Genomic DNA, 16,916 nt, shown 5'->3' with positions numbered 1-16,916 from the left:
TGTGAGGAACAGAAGTTGGAGAGAGTTGAAGATTTCTGTGATAATTATGAGCTCGGCCACGAGTTCTATGTCTAAACCTACCATAATTTGTAAACGTCACATAAATAGAAACGTATCACAAGCTCATTGTCGAAAATACTGAAAGCATGTAGAAAAAGTAAGAAGTCACACATATTTCAATGTCTCAGAGTTAACCTCTGTCCAACAGGTTGACGTATCTCCTTTTAGACTTAATTTATATGCAAACATATACAGGGTGTTTTGTTGTTTTTTTTAAGTTGGCTTTCTATGATAACCATTTCCTGATGTCATTACTTTTGAAAACATGAAGGTTATTGTGACGAGAAAGGTGTGAGGAGAAACATGGTAGGGAGAGAGTTCAGAAAGACAGTTGATGTCACTTATGGCTTTGAAGGTCATTGTAAGGAATTAGGAATTTATTCCAAGTATAAGGCAAAGCATTAGACTCTTGAGCAGGGAAGTATTTGATACGCTTTACATTTGGAAACAACACTTTGGCCAATATGGAGAACATACTCAGGGATCGAGAGAGGGAAGAGGAAGATTGGTTAAGAGGCTCTTGCAGTATTCTAAACTAGAGATGATGACAGCTTCGACTAGGGCAGTGATTCAAAATGGTAACAAGAGGCTAGATTTACAAAGTATTCTGAAAGAGAGGTGAGTAGAATTTGTTAATGGACTGGATGTGCTAGGAGAAGAAAAGGTGAGAATCAAGGGTGACTCCTAAGTTTTTTATCTTGAGTAACCAAGTGAATGAACGGTAAAGCCATTTCCTGAGATGGAGAAGCCCCTCAGAAAAGTGAGGTTGATGAAGATTTGGGAAATTAAGAGCTGGGTTTTACATATCAAATTTAAAATGCCTTAAATTAGGATGGTGCCAGAGGAAGCCATGGGATCTTGGGAGAGTTTTTCTTTTATTTTTAGGATGAGAGAAATTACACATCTGTGTGGTGACAGCTTTGCTCACTTTAGAGAAGGGGAAAATGTCTCTATAAGAGAGGGGGTGGGATCATTGCAAAAGTAAAGTCCTTTTGTAGGAAAGTTGGAACAGGATCCAAAATAGAAGTGGAGGGGTTTGTTTTAGACAGGATCAGGTGCAGGAAGAAATATGGACAGATATGGGTGTTTTAGTAGGTTTGGGGCAAGAAGAGAAGTTCTCTCTTAGCTCTCAATAAAGTTTTCTCAAATAAGCAAAGTCATCTACTGAGAGGGGAGGAAGGTGATAGAACTTTGAGGAGAGAAGAAAGGACGTTAAATGGTTTGACTTGGAGACAGAAAAATAATTCAGAAGTGTGCAGTCAGAATTGAGGCATTCATGAGAACCAAATCTCACCTGTGCCCATAAAATTAAAGTGAGCCTAGCCAGAACAGTCATGAGTTTTTTGTGATGCTTCCTTTATCTTTAGTGTACGGTGCTTTCTGTTCCCTTCCCTGGTTCTGATTATTGATTCTAATGCCAGAATTACATTTATCTTTATGTTTTAATATCTCCTAGGGCTAGTTTTACTTCATTTTGGGAGAGACTCTTTGTTTCTTTAAATATTTTGGGATTTTGTTTTTTATCATTTAATTTTGATTATATGTCTATGACTTTTATTTTAGGGGAGTCTGATTTCAGTCCAGGTTAAATCTGCCAGGGTATATAAAGCAAAAGAAGATTTTCTGATTTCTTTTAATTACAAATTACCATTTTTAATAATTTAACAAATATTGATTGAAGGGCCCACAAGGCCTTGAATTGGACCTTAGAGATGCAATGGGGAGAGAAACAGAGACCATGGTCCCTGCCTCCAGGGACCTGACAGCCTAGGGCAGAGGTCAGCAATCTATGACCCTTTAGCGCAAGCCAGCCCACCTCCTGTTTTTGTGTTGTCTGCAAGTTGTTTTTAATTAAACATTTTATTTTGAGATAATTATGGGTTCACATGAGATTGTAAGAAATAATACAGAAATCCTTTACTCCCTTTACCCAGTTACCCCCAAGGGTAACTTCATGCAACAAAGCTATAGAACACCTAGGATATTGACATTCATATTGTCAAGATACAGAACAGCTTCTATCAACACAGGATCCTTCGTGTTGCCCTTTTATTGGCAAAACCACTTCCTTCCTGCTTCCATCCCTCCTTAACCCCTGGCAACCATTAATCTTTTTTTTCATTTCTGTAGTTTTGTTATTTCATGAATGTTACATGTGTGGAATTATACAGTATGTAACATTATGGGATTAGCTTTCTTTGCTCAGCATAATTCTCCGGTGATTCATCCAGGTTGTTGTGTGTTTCAGTAGTTCATTCCTTTTTATTTCGGAGTAGTATTCTATAGTATGGATGTACCACAGTTTGTTTAGTCATTCACCCACTGAAGAACATTGAGGTTATTTCCAGTTTGGGGCTATTATGAATTAAGCCTCTAAACATTCTTGTGAACATCAGCTTTTATTTCTTTGGGATAAATGTCCAGAAGTACACTTGCTGGGTCATACAGTAGTTGCATGTTTAGTTTTATAAGAAACTACCAAACTGTTTTTTGACTGACTGGAGTAGAAATCCAGGTTCCCCATTCAGCCTCCATTGACACCCAAAGGGGTCTCCTCGTTATTACAGGTCAGGGGAAGGAATTACAGTTCCCCACTGGGCCTCCCCTGGTATTTCCGTGGCTAGGAAGGGTTGGAAGTCCTTATTGCTCCCCTACATGACCTCCACTAACATCACAGTGGGGAGGGGAATGGCCTTGTTAACTCTGGGCGGAGGTGAATGACTCTCCACTGGGCCTGCTCTGATACTACCCCAGTGAGGGGGGCCCTTATTACTGCTGGATGGGTGTGCAAGTCGAGGCTTCTCACGTTGGTCTCCACTGACACTGTCGGACAGTGGGAATTGCTTGTCACTGCCAGGTTTGGGTGAAAGTACCAGCTTCCCTACTCAGCGTTCTCTCATGCCATGGGGGTTCAGGGTCAGGGATGTATGGGGGTTGGAGTACCTCATCACAGCCTGGTGAGGGTGGAAGTGTAGGCTCCCCACTCGGCCTTTGCTGGAGCAGGTAGGAGCCGAACCACCCTTTTTTCTGTGGCTTCTGGCTGAAGTGGAACAGTTACTGTCTAAAAGTTTTCCATCTTTTGGGCCTGCCCCATTCCTTGTCTGTCCTTTGGCTGGAGAGTAGGCTTTTGTTATCATGTTGGGTTGTTTGGGGGGGGTTTGGGCTATGTCCATTGGCATTTCTGGTTTGCCAATTTGTTCCAGCAAAAAGAAAATCCAGGAAACTACCCACTGTGTAATCATTCCTTGGGTCCCAAGATCCTTAACCTGTCTGTATTCTTTCCACTGTTCAGTCTTCTTATGTTTCTTTTATATACAATGCCCAGAGTTTTTAGTTGTACTTGGCAGGAAGAATTGGGGAAAGTACACCTACTCCATCTCCTGGAAAAGGAAGTTTTTCTGATTTTTTTTTTTAAAGCTGCTAGTTTTCTAACACCTCTGTGCTGTGATAAACTTGAATTGCCCCACTTTGGAAGATGTTTAAAGTAAGATCAGTCAACCAGTTACCAACTTATGTGTGATAAAATTTCAGCATAACTCACATAATTTTAGTAACATAATCTTGTCTATTTTGGCATGAGTTGTTCAAGAGCATTCTGTTAACATAAATATCTAGATAGTTTTATTCCCAGAAGGGCTTTGTAGAATAATAAACATGTCTTATCATTGTTTTCATTTTTAAATAAATAATTATCAGTGATTTATTTCCTCTGTAGCTACTAAAGTTGGAAAGTAGCTTTGTAAAATCTACATAATTAAGTGGTAGATAAGAGCTATATCATATTCATTCAGGGTTAAAAAAATATATACAAACACACATACACACAAACACATACACACATAAATTTAAGTAGAAAAAAATTTCCAGGTCCAATATTCTATTACATTATTTTTACAGTGAAAATAAACAAACGTTTCAAAAATCTTAACTTAATGTTAATATTTGGCTAGCAGTTAAAGATCTAATTTTATTGTTTTCTTTTTAGGTCAGGAGCCTACCCTAGTCCAGAACCAGATTTCTAACATAACTAGTTCTCATTCTTATTTTTTAATTAGCCAGATCTTCTATATCAAATTTACTTTACAAGATGAACCAGTGAATCTAGAGAAAGATTCTAAATAGGAATCAGTGCCTTTCCAAAGGAAATCTTATCAAACCATAAAGCTTTACAACTGGAGGTTCTTACTTAAAAGCTTATAACAATACCAAAAATAAATAAATAAATAAAAGCCGCATACAGTAGAGGCCCTTCTTTCCTGGCCTTGAGGGGCCTTGCCTATGGGGCAGTTACCTGACAGCAAAGTGAAGCTTTGCCTAGGTTGGCCTAGGGCCAGCAGTTTGACATTTTGGGGGGCTGCCCACCTATTGGACTGGATTTATTGAGAAGGTGGGAGGGAGACCTGCAGGCTGCTGTTCCCTTTCCCCTTAGTCTCCATCTCCCTCTCTGTGATCGGCCTGTTTTACATGCACCCAAAAGGCACCTTCCCAGATGCCCTAAGACAAGTTCCCTGGGGCTTGTCCTGGGGGCCATTCTTAGGAAGGCGCTTCTTTAACCCACACCAGGACTTCTGTTTGTTGGGGGTAGAGGAAAGGAAAGGGGAGAAAATATGACCTCCCTTCATCAAGCCAGCTTGGTTACAGGCCTGCGGAACCTTCCCTTCACCTTTGTTGAAGGGTGTAAAAGGTACGAATCTATTATGAAGTTAGATAGTTAAACACAACTCTGATAGGCATTGTGAATAAATAACTTGCCAATCTGCACTGAAGCTTAGCTTGGGCAATACTGTACTAGTATCACTATAGGAAGCCTCTGCTTTGTTGCACATTTGTCATATCTGTGTCCTAAATTTCTTTCCATATTTCCAAATTTATCATCAAGCCATGTACTATGTACTGTGTTTAAAAAGAAAAACTGAACATTTATTATTGCTGATAGATGGGAACTGGGATTGAGTAATTTTAAGAGTATTCTATCTTTTTCCAGAAGTCTAGGGGATAGTAGCTTTGACTCTGAGATTAATAGAGAGATGTGTCCCTTTTCTTTTGTTTAGATTCTTTGACTAAAACTTTTGCTTCACTGAATTTGAGTTTGGGTAACATTTTTCTTTCTTTGTGGCTGGTAGTTTTGTCAAAGTACTTCTAACTTATGTCAAAACATGGGATGGCATGCTCTAAAATATCAGAATACTTAACTTGGGGACATCTTGGGGAGTCTGTGGATATTATTCAGAGTATATAAGAATTAGAAGGGGGAAATTATCTTTATTTTTCTAAAAGCTAAATTTTAAAATTCAGTTTCTAATGGTGACAAAGACACAGGCACTACTAATACCAATCAGACGTTTTCATATCATTATAGTTGTTGGAGCTCTCTCAAAATATTATGTTCATCACTACTTCTACAACAAATTTGTTCTTTTCAACATATTGATATCTATTTCAAAATCATTGGTATCCTCTGTAATTCTGTGTATTTTATTACACAGTTGACCCTTGAACAACATGGGTTTGAACTGCATGGATCCACTTATATGTGGATTTTTTTCAATAGTAAATGCTATACAGTACTACAAAATCTGTGGTTGGTTGAATGCGAGGATGCCAAACCATAGATACTTAGGAACCTTGGATGCTGAGGGCCAACTATAAAGTTATAAGCTGATTTTTGACTGCTCAGAGGGTTGGCATCCCTAATCCCTGAGTTATTCAAGGATCAACTGTACATCTAGAAATATTAGTTAGAGGAATCTTACGCTTTTCCTCTTATGTGTTCTCTCTGCCTGTAACATGTTTCTTTTTCTCCTTCTGTAGCATCAGCCACTACGTGATTGTCATGTCCATGACCATCTTTCTGGTGTTTCTCAATGGCCTGGCACAGATGCTCACAACAAAGAAACTCACACTGTGTGGCAGACCCAAAAGCCACCTCATATGATGTTGCCAAAGCCATCATTCAGCATCCAGATCCTGTTTCTCATTCTCCTTGTCAACTAAAATCTTATCAAGGATTCATAAAGAAGATGGATATTAATGTATAACATACTCTGCTCATCTAAAGGAAATTATATGTGGAATTCTGAATTTACAGGTTATCTGGAATAAAGGAGCTTCCATTTTCTTTAGGGTTTTCATGAAGTTGTGGTTACGTCTGTGGAAAAGCAGAGTAAAGCATTCTGCATTTTCATTTTTTCCTTTAGTTGGCAACTCTTCTCACCGATGTTTCAGAGCACCTGTAACAGTCTCTGGTCCCCAGCTGTACAGCTTCCTGTATTATATGCAGAGGACAATGTGCTCCTGAGGGGGCAGTACTGGTCACATCCAAAATCAGTGCACTGGCTGAACATGAAGTAAATCACCAGGTGGCACCATAAATATTTATCAACTCTCAGCACTTGTTTTGCAAGTAGTTCTAACTACTAAACAACATTAGAAAGACAATCAGGATATGTAGAAAAATGTTTGCAGGTGTTTTTCATTTTTCTTCAGTATTCAGCAATACTATTTTATGCTTTTTAGTGCTTTTTTAGTTTTCATAGTCAATCAGCTAGATGCAGGTTTGACCTTCACTTTTTTTTTTTTTTTTTTTTTTCCATTTCTGGATTAGCGTGGAATTTCTGGAGATAGAAAAGCAGAAAAAGCTTGTTATTTGTGTCTTGTCCATGGGGGAAAAGACTTAAATGATTAGGTTTTTTTAAATTTTATTTTATTTATTTATTTTTGGCTGCATTGGGTCTTCGTTGCTGTGCGCAGGCTTTCTCTAGTTGCAGAGAGCGGGGGCTACTCTTCGTTGCGGTGCATGGGTTTCTCATTGCGGTGGCTTCTCTTGTTGCAGAGCATGGGCTCTAGAGCGCAGGCTCAGTAGTCGTGGCGCGTGGGCTTAGTTGCTCCGCGGCATGTGGGATCTTCCCGGACCAGGGCTCGAACCCATGTCCCCTACATTGGCAGGCGGATTCTTAACCACTGCATCACCAGGGAAGCCCCTAAATGATTAGTTTTTAATTGTAGATTCAATAACTGTTACTTCCAAAGCTTTTATCATGCATTATTCCAACAGAATTCTTTAAATCAATGGTTAAACTTTCTGAAAATATCATGTCAGTGTTAAAATTGCTTTTCTTTCTGGTTGTGAGATTCTAGCTCAAAGGCCCAAAGTCCTCTCGTTAAAGTTTAATTTCTATTCATAAACTAATTTTAATGGACAAAATATTTTGAGAGTAATTTTTATTTGGACTTTTCATAAAGTGACCTTTAGATATCACTGTGGAGTTGGCCTTTTGCCCATGGTGTGCCAGGAGAGTTTGGCTGATGCTAAGCTTTCTTGGTCTGAGTCCCATTTTAAAAAAATAATTGATTTTGAATTAAGTTATAGCATCACTAATTCATATTAATGATGAGGAAGCCCTCTACAAATTAGCAGATTTTTCAAATTGGCAGGTGAGTGAACAGATACAATTTAGGAGATTCAAAAATAAATTTGGCAAAATGTACTTTCTTAATTCCTATTTATGATGAAGTATAGTTATAATTGACTTGTGATAGTACTTCATGGTATACCAGTGAAAGCATTATAGTACAAAAAAACAAGAGACGTATTGATGTCAATGTAAGACCTCATGCAGTCTGTAATATGAAATCTAGGTGGACAGCTAAGAAGCTGCTGAAACGGTATTGGCAGATGGAGAACCCATGAACTTTCACGTGGCCTCAAAGGATTTTTGATCAGTCTTTTCACAAGTCAGAGAAAACTGACTTTATAAACACTTATTATTTTTCCTTTTATATCTAGTTTTGCCTTTTATCTTTTTCCAGATTTTCACACGGAGGAATTAATGAATATTTTATTACAACATGGTAAAAGGTGCTCTGTGCTTTATCTTTATTTTGCTTTTCGAAGCACATCTTTTTAATATTGTTTCAAGTCAGTGTGAATTTACAAAACAAGGGATTGCCCCTGCAGCCACAGGCTGGCCTTGCTCTACTGTGACAGGACCCCTCAGACTCATCTGGGAACAGTGCACTGGATGGGCCTTTTCTATTGCGCAGCTTATCAGAATATCTTGAAGTGTTTTGAAATGCATATTTTTATATTGAAAAACAGAGAAAATATAAATAAGATTTAAGTAAAATATATTTCTGTTTAAGGCACTTACTTTTTCATTCTAACTATAAATACCAGATTTTCAAGTCAAGACTTAAGACATGTGCTGATTAACATTTGTTTAAATTAAGAATTGCTGTAAGAATTAAAGTCGGCATATCAGGTTGAGAAAATATTGAACAACAAAAAAAAACCATGCTATGTCACATGGACCATGAATAAATCTTGGAGGAAACCCTAAGGATTTAGGAAACTATCTGCAGCCTGTCTGTAATTTAGGAATGCTTTAATTCTCTGTACTATTTTTTTTAATGTGCTGTATTTAGAACTCACAATGCGTTTTTAGTTTTTCAGGAAATAATGTTATAAGCGGTAGTATATTCTCACAATAATCCCCTCAAACGATTTAAACAATGATAGAGCTGAACTACTTACCTAGAAAATCTACTCATCACTTATGATACTGTTTCTCATGAAAAACTCATTCCGAATTTCAGTCAACTCAGATATTAGGAGCATATATATCCCCCACCTCCAGCCCCACCCTTACACACCTATAGTGGACTGGGGACTCCTTTGGCCTTCACCTTTTGATATGTAACTGTGCCATCAAATATGTAATTTCTGATGGAGCAGGCCCAGAGGGCATGGGGTCGGGGCATTGCATGGGGATTGTCTCTAGAGGCGCTGCGGGTTCCTGGAGCTCTTCTGGGGAGAACCAAGTGAGCTCTGCGATATATATTAGATGCTCTCTGGTCGGGGAGGGGAGCCGGGGGAGCCCCCTGCAGAGAATGAGCTACACCAACTCAATCATTTGGGGAGGATCCCCTTCAAGCAGTTCTGAGGACTACTTTAAGAGATCTGAGATAACTTAGTAATGTCTCACCTTTTCAGAGTTGTTCTTTTTATACTGACATTCTATCTGTAAAATGCTTGAGAGTGAGATTGTTAGGGTGTGTGCTTTCAGCACTGTAGTAATATCTTGTAGCATTTTCCCATTTCTGCATCAGTGTGGTTTGTAAAAAAGGTGGGTGGGATTTCTGCTCTTAATACTCATTCTATAAAAAGAACATTTGAGAAGTAATGTATCACTTATTAATTTCCTTAGAGACACTAACACAGATCCCAATTGTTAACTCACCACCCTGAGTACTGCAGTATTTGCCATATAGCAGCATTTCTCAAAGTATGTCCCTTGGAACATGGGTTTCTTAGGTTACAAATAAATGTCATAATAAGAAAGGTTCCCTGATCAAATATATTTGAGAAACACCTAGTCAAAGCTAAATAGGCGTATTTCTTGTAGTACTGGGGAATTTAATTTGGTATGTGCACTGTGAAGGGAGAAGATAGCAATATGCCCCAAACTTCCACTTGCTTGACCACAGACCCAACCTTCAAGTCTCCCTTCCACCTGGCACAAATACTTCACAAGTGTCCCCACATAGTTTTGCACTTAAAAACCTCAGCTTATCATACTGTTTCAAAAAAGGGTGTTGGGGGGAGACCTTCAAGATGACGAAGGAGTAAGACATGGAGATCACCTTCCTCCCCACAAATACATCAGAAATACATCTACATGTGGAACAACTCCTACAGAACACCTACTAAACGCTGGCAGAAGACCTCAGACCTCCCAAAAGGCAAGAAACTCCCCACGTACCTGGGTAGGGCAAAAGAAAAAAGAAAAAACAGAGACAAAAGAATAGGGATGGGACCTGCACTAGTGGGAGGGAGCCGTGAAGGAGGAAAGGTTTCCACACACTAGGAAGCCCCTTCGCGGGTGGAGACTGCGGGTGGTGGAGGGGGGAAGCTTCGGAGCCACGGAGGAGAGCGCAGCAACAGGGGTGCGGAGGGCAAAGCGGAGAGATTCCCGCACAGAGGATCGGTGCTGACCAGCACTCACCAGCCCGAGAGGCTTGTCTGCTCCCCCGCCGGGGTGGGCGGGGGCTGGGAGCTGAGGCTCGGGCTTCGGAGGTCAGACCCCAGGGAGAGGACTGGGGTTGGCTGCGTGATCACACCTGAAGGGGGCTAGTGTGCCACAGCTAGCCAGGAGGGAGTCTGGGAAAAAGTCTGGACCTGCCGAAGAGGCAAGAGACCACTGTTTCGGGGTGCGCAAGGAGAGGGGATTCAGAGCACCGCCTAAACGAGCTCCAGAGATGGGGGTGAGCTGCGGCTATCAGCACGGACCCCAGAGACGGGCATGAGACGGTAAGACTGCTGCTGCAGCCACCGAGAATCCTGTGTGCCAGCACAGGTCACTCTCCACACCTCCCCTCCCAGGAGCCTGTGCAGCCCGCCACTGCTAGGGTCCCGTGATCCAGGGACAACTTCCCCAGGAGAAAGCATGGCGCACCTCAGGCTGGTGCAATGTCACGTTGGCCTCTGCTGCCGCAGGCTTGCCCCACATTCTGTACCCCTCACTCCCCCCGGCCTGAGTGAGTCAGAACCCCCAAAGCAGCTGCTCCTTTAACCCTGTCCTGTCTGGGTGGGGAACAGACACCCTCAGGTGACCTACACACAGAGGCGGGTCCAAATCCAAAGCTGAACCCTAGGAGCTGTGCGAACAAACAAGACAAAGGGAAATCTCTCTGTGCAGCCTCAGGAGCAGCGCATTAAACCTCCACAGTCAACCTGATGTACACTGCATCTGTGGAATACCTGAATAGACAATGAACCATCCCAAAATTGAAGCAGTAGACTTTGGGAGCAACTGTAGACTTGGGGTTTGCTTCCTGCATCTAATTTGTTTCTGGTTTTATGTTTATATTACTTTAGTATTTAGAGTTTATTATCACTGGTAGATTTGTTTATTGATTTGGTTGCTCTCTTCCTTTTTTTAATATATATATATATTTTTTCCTTTTTCTCTTTTTGTGAGTGTGTATGTGTATGCTTCTTTGTGTGATTTTTGTCTGTATAGCTTCGCTTTTACCATTTGTCCTAGGGTTCTGTCTGTACAGTTTTTCTTGTTTTTGTTTTTTAGTACAGTTTTTAGTGCTTGTTATCATTGGTGGATTAGTTTTTCGGTTTGGTTGCTCTCTTCTTTCTTTTTTTATTACTTTTAAATTTTTTAAAATAATTTTTAAAAATAACTTTCTTTCCTTCCTTCCTTCCTTCCCTCCCTCTTTGTTTCTTTCTTTGTTTCTTTCTTTGTTTCTTTCTTTCTCTCTCTCTCTCTCTCTTTCTCTCTTTCTCTCTTTCTTTCTCCCTTTTCCTCTGAGCCATGTGGCTGACAGAGTCTTTGTGCTCTGGCCGGGTGTCAGGCCTGTGCCTCTGAGGTGGAAGAGCAGACTTCAGGACACTGGCCCACCAGACACCTCCCAGCTCCACGTAATATCAAATGGCAAAAGCTCTCCCAGAAATCTCCATCTCAACACTAAGACCCAGCTCCACTCAACAACCGACAAGCTACAGTGCTGGACACCCTATGCCAAACAACTAGCAAGACAGGAAAACAACATCACCCATTAGCAGAGAGGCTGCCTAAAATCATAATAAGGTCACAGAAACCCCAAAACATACCACCGGACACGGTCCTGCCCACTAGAGAGACAAGATCCAGCCTCATCCACCAGAACACAGGCACCAGGAAGCCTACACAACCCACTGAACCAAACTTAGCCACTGGGGGCGACACCAAAAACAATGGGAACTACAAACCTGCAGCCTGCTAAAAGGAGACCCCAAACACAGTAAGTGAAGCAAAATGAGAAGACAGAGAAACACACAGCAGTTGAAGGAGCAAGATAAAAACACAGCAGACCAAACAAATGAAGAGGAAATAGGCAGTCTACCTGAAAAAGAATTCAGAGTAATGATAGTAAAGATGATCCAAAATCTTGGAAATAGAATGGAGAAAATACAAGAAACGTTTAACAAGGACCAAGAAGAACTAAAGAGCAAACAAACAATGATAAACAACACAATAAATGAAATTAAAAATTCTCTATAAGGAATCAATAGCAGAATAACTGAGGCAGAAGAACAGATAAGTGACCTGGAAGATAAAATAGTGGAAATTACTACCGCAGAGCAGAATAAAGAAGAAAGAATGAAAAGAATTGAGGACAGTCTCAGAGACCTCTGGGACAACATTAAACGCACCAACATTCAAATTATAGGGGTCCCAGAAGAAGAAAAGAAAAAGAAAGGGACTGAGAAAATATTTGAAGAGATTATAGTGGAAAACTTCCCTAATATAGGAAAGGAAATAGTCGATCAAGTCCAGGAAGCACAGAGAGTCCCATACAGGATAAATCCAAGGAGAAACACACAAAGACACATATTAATCAAACTATCAAAAACTAAATACAAAGAAAAAATATTAAAAGCAGCACGGAGAAAACAACAAATAACATGCAAGGGAATCCCCATAAGGTTAACAGCTGATCTTTCAGCAGAAACGGAGAAATTAAAATCTTTACAGACAAGTAAAAGCTAAGAGAATTCAGCACCACCAAACCAGCTTTACAACAAATGCTAAAGGAACTTCTCTAGGCAAGAAACACAAGAGAAGGAAAAGACATACAATAACAAACCCAAAACAATTAAGAAAATGGTAATAGGAACATACATATCGATAATTACCTTAAATGTAAATGGATTAAATGCTCCAACCAAAAGACATAGACTGGCTGAATGGATACAAAAACAAGACCCGTATATATGCTGTCTACAGGAGACCCACTTCAGACCTAGGGACACATACAGACTGAAAGTGAGGGGATGGAAAAAGATATTGCATGCAAATGGAAATCAAAAGAAAGCTGGAGTAGCAATTCTCATATCAGACAAAATAGACTTTAAAATAAAGACTATCACAAGAGACAAAGAAGGACGCTACATATGATCAAGGGATCAATCCAAGAAGAAGATATAACAATTGTAAATATTTATGCACCCAACATAGGAGCACCTCAATACATAAGGCAAATGCTAACAGACATAAAAGGGGAAATCGACAGTAACACAATCATAGTAGGGGACGTTAACACTCCACTTTCACCAATGGACAGATCATCCAAAATGAAAATAAATAAGGAAACACAAGCTTTAAATGATACATTAAGCAAGATGGACTTAATTGATATTTATAGGACATTCCATCCAAAAACAACAGAATACTCTTTCTTCTCAAGTGCTCATGGAACATTCTCCAGGATAGATCATATCTTTGGTCACAAATCAAGCCTTGGTAAATTTAAGAAAATTGAAATCGTATCAAGTATCTTTTCTGACCACAACGCTATGAGACTAGATATAAATTACAGGAAAAAATCTGTAAAAATTAAAAACACATGGAGGCTAAAGAATACACTACTAAGTAACCAAGAGATCACTGAAGAAATCAAAGAGGAAATCAAAAAATACCTAGAAACAAATGACAATGAAAACACGATGACCCAAAACCTATGGGATGGAGCAAAAGCAGTTCTAAGAGGGAAGTTTATAGCAACAAAATCCTACCTCAAGAAACAAGAAACACCTCAAATAAACACCTAACCTTACACCTAAAGCAATTAGAGAAAGAAGAACAAAAAGACCCCAAAGTTAGCAGAAGGAAAGAAATCATAAACATCAGATCAGAAATAAATGAAGAAGAAATGAAGGAAACAGTAGCAAAGATCAATAAAACTAAAAGCTGGTTCTTTGAGAAGATAAACAAAATTGAAAAACCATTAGCGAGACTCATCAAGAAAAAAAGGGAGAAAACTCAAATCAATAGAATTAGAAATGAAAAAGGAGAAGTAACAACTGACACTGCAGAAATACAAAGGATCATGAGAGATTACTACAAGCAACTATATGCCAATAAAATGGACAACCTGGAAGAAATGGACAAATTCTTAGAAAAGCACAACCTTTTTAGACTGAACCATGAAGAAATAGAAAATATAAACAGAAAAATCACAAGCACTGAAATTGAAACTGTGATTAAAAATCTTCCAACAAACAAAAGCCCAGGACCAGATGGCTTCACAGGCGAATTCTATCAAACATTTAGAGAAGAACTAACACTTATCCCTCTCAAACTCTTCCAAAATATAGCAGAGGGAGGAACACTTCCAAACTCATTCTATGAGGCCACCAGCACTTTGATACCAAAACCAGACAAAGATGTCCCAAAGAAAGAAAACTACAGGCCAATATCACTGATGAATGTAGATGCAAAAATTCTCAACAAAATATTAGCAAACAGAATCCAACAGCACATTAAAAGGATCATACACCATGATCAAGTGGGATTTAATCCCAGGAATGCAAGGATTCTTCAATAAACACAAATCAATCAATGTGATTCACCATGTTAACAAATTGAAGGAGAAAAACCATATGATCATCTCAATAGATGCAGAAACAGCTCTTGACAAAATTCAACACCCATTTGTGATAAAAACCCTCCAGAAAGTAGGCATAGAGGGAACTTACCTCAACATAATAAAGGCCATATATGTAAAACCTACAGCCAACATCATTCTCAATAGTGAAAAACTGAAACCATTTCCTCTAAGATCAGGAACAAGACAAGGTTGTCCACTCTCACCAGTATTATTCAGCATAGTTTTGGAAGTTTTAGCCACAGCAATCAGAGAAGACAAAGAAATAAAAGGAATCCAAATCGGAAAAGAAGAAGTAAAACTGTCACTGTTTACAGATGACATGATACTATACACAGAGAATCCTAAAGATGCTACCAGAAAACTACTACAGCTAATCAATGAATTTGGTAAAGTAGCAGGATACAAAATTAATGCACAGAAATCTCTTGCATTCCTATACACTAATGACAAAAATCTGAAAGAGAAATTAAGGAAACACTCCCATTTACCACTGCAGCAAAAAGAATAAAATACCTAGGAATAAACCTACATAAGAAGACAACAGACCTGTATGCAGAAAACTATAAGACACTGATGAAAGAAAGTAAAGATTATACAAACAGATGGAGAAATATACCATGTTCTTGGATTGGAAGAATCAATATTGTGAAAATGACTATACTACCAAAAGCAATCTACAGATTCAATGCAATCCCTATCAAACTACCAGTGACATTTTTCACAGAACTAGAACAAAAAATTTCACAATTTGTATGGAAACAGAAAAGACCCCGAATAGCCAAAACAATCCTGAGAAAGAAAAATTGAGCTGGAGGAATCAGGTCCTGGACTTCAGACTACACTACAAGGCTACAGTAATGAAGACAGTATGGTACTGGCACAAAAACAGAAATATAGATCAATGGAACAGGATAGAAAGCCCAGAGATAAGCCCACGCACATATGGTCACCGTATTTTTGAAGTAGGCAAGAATATACAGTGGAGAAAAGACAGCCTCTTCAATAAGTCGTGCTGGGAAACTGGAGAGCTACATGTTTAAGAATGAAGTTAGAACACTCCCTAACACTATACACAAAAATAAACTCAAAATGGATTAAAGACCTAAATGTAAGGCCAGACACTATAAAACTCTTAGAGGAAAACATAGGCAGAACACTCTATGACATAAATCACAGCAAGATCCTTTTTGACCCAGCTCCTAGAGAAATGGAAATAAAAACAAAAATAAACAAATGGGACTCAATGAAACTTAAAAGCTTTTGCACAGCAAAGGAAACCATAAACAAGACTAAAAGACAACCCTCAGAATGGGAGAAAATATTTGCAAATGAATCAACAGACAAAGGATTAATCTCCAAAATTTACAAGCAGCTCATGCAGATCAATATCAAAAAAACAAACAACCCAATCCAAAAATGGGCAGAAGACCTAAATAGACATTTCTCCAAAGAAGATATACAGATTGCCAACAAACACATGAAAGAATGCTCAACATCATTAATCATTAGAGAAATGCAAATCAAAACTACAATGAGATATCATCTCACACCAGTCAGAATGGCCATCATCAAAAAATCTACAAACAACAAATGCTGGAGAGGGTATGGAGAAAAGGGAACGCTTTTGCACTGTTGGTGGGAATGTAAATTGATACAGCCACTATGGAGAACAATATGGAGCTTCCTTAAAAAACTAAAAATAGAACTACCATACAACCCAGCAATGCCACTACTGGGCATATACCCTGAGAAAACCATATTTCAAAAAGAGTCATGTACCACCACAATTTTCATTGCAGCTCTATTTACAATAGCCAGGACATGGAAGCAACCTAAGTGTCCATTGACAGATGAATGGATAAAGAAGATGTGGCACATATATGCAATGGAATATTAGCCATAGAAGAAACGATACTGAGTTATTTGTAGTGAGGTGGATGGATTTAGAGACTGCATAAAAAGTGAAGTAAGTCAGAAAGAGAAAAACAAATACCATATATTAACACATATATATGGAGTCTACAAAAAAAAAAAAATGGTTCTGAAGAACCTAGGAGCGGGACAGGAATAAAGACGCAGCCGTAGAGAATGGACTTGAGGACACGGGGAGGGGGAAGGGTAAGCTGGGACAAAGTGAGAGAGTGGCATGGACATATATACACTACCAAATGTAAAATAGATAGCTAGTGGGAAGCAGCCACATAGCACAGGGAGATCAGCTCGGTGCTTTGTGACCACCTAGATGGGTGGCATAGGGAGGGTGGGAGGGAGACACGAGGGAGGGGATATGGGGATATATGTATATGTATAGCTGATTCACTTTGTTATAAAGCAGAAAATAACACACCATTGTAAAGCAATTATACTCCAATAAAGATGTTAAAAAAAAAAGAATGCAATAAAATCATAGGGCA

At 39.2% G+C, this 16,916-nt stretch overlaps 1 protein-coding gene across 2 annotated transcripts in view; it reads left to right on the top strand.

Moving 5' to 3' along the window:
- Window positions 1–6,178, top strand: part of PIGN (phosphatidylinositol glycan anchor biosynthesis class N) — a 104,847-nt gene extending 98,669 nt beyond the window's left edge. For both annotated transcript variants that reach the window (XM_068563507.1, XM_068563506.1), the window contains exon 30: window positions 5,872–6,178. In XM_068563507.1, coding sequence (XP_068419608.1) covers window positions 5,872–5,995 — 124 coding nt within the window. In that variant the 3' untranslated portion in view covers window positions 5,996–6,178. The remainder of the gene's footprint in view (window positions 1–5,871) is intronic.
- Window positions 6,179–16,916: the final 10,738 nt, after the last annotated feature.

The sequence above is a fragment of the Eschrichtius robustus genome, chromosome 14 (assembly GCF_028021215.1).
Source record: "Eschrichtius robustus isolate mEscRob2 chromosome 14, mEscRob2.pri, whole genome shotgun sequence".
NCBI lineage: Eukaryota > Metazoa > Chordata > Mammalia > Artiodactyla > Eschrichtiidae > Eschrichtius > Eschrichtius robustus.
Note: the sequence above shows the minus strand (reverse complement) of the source record. Positions and strands in the feature narration are given on the sequence as shown.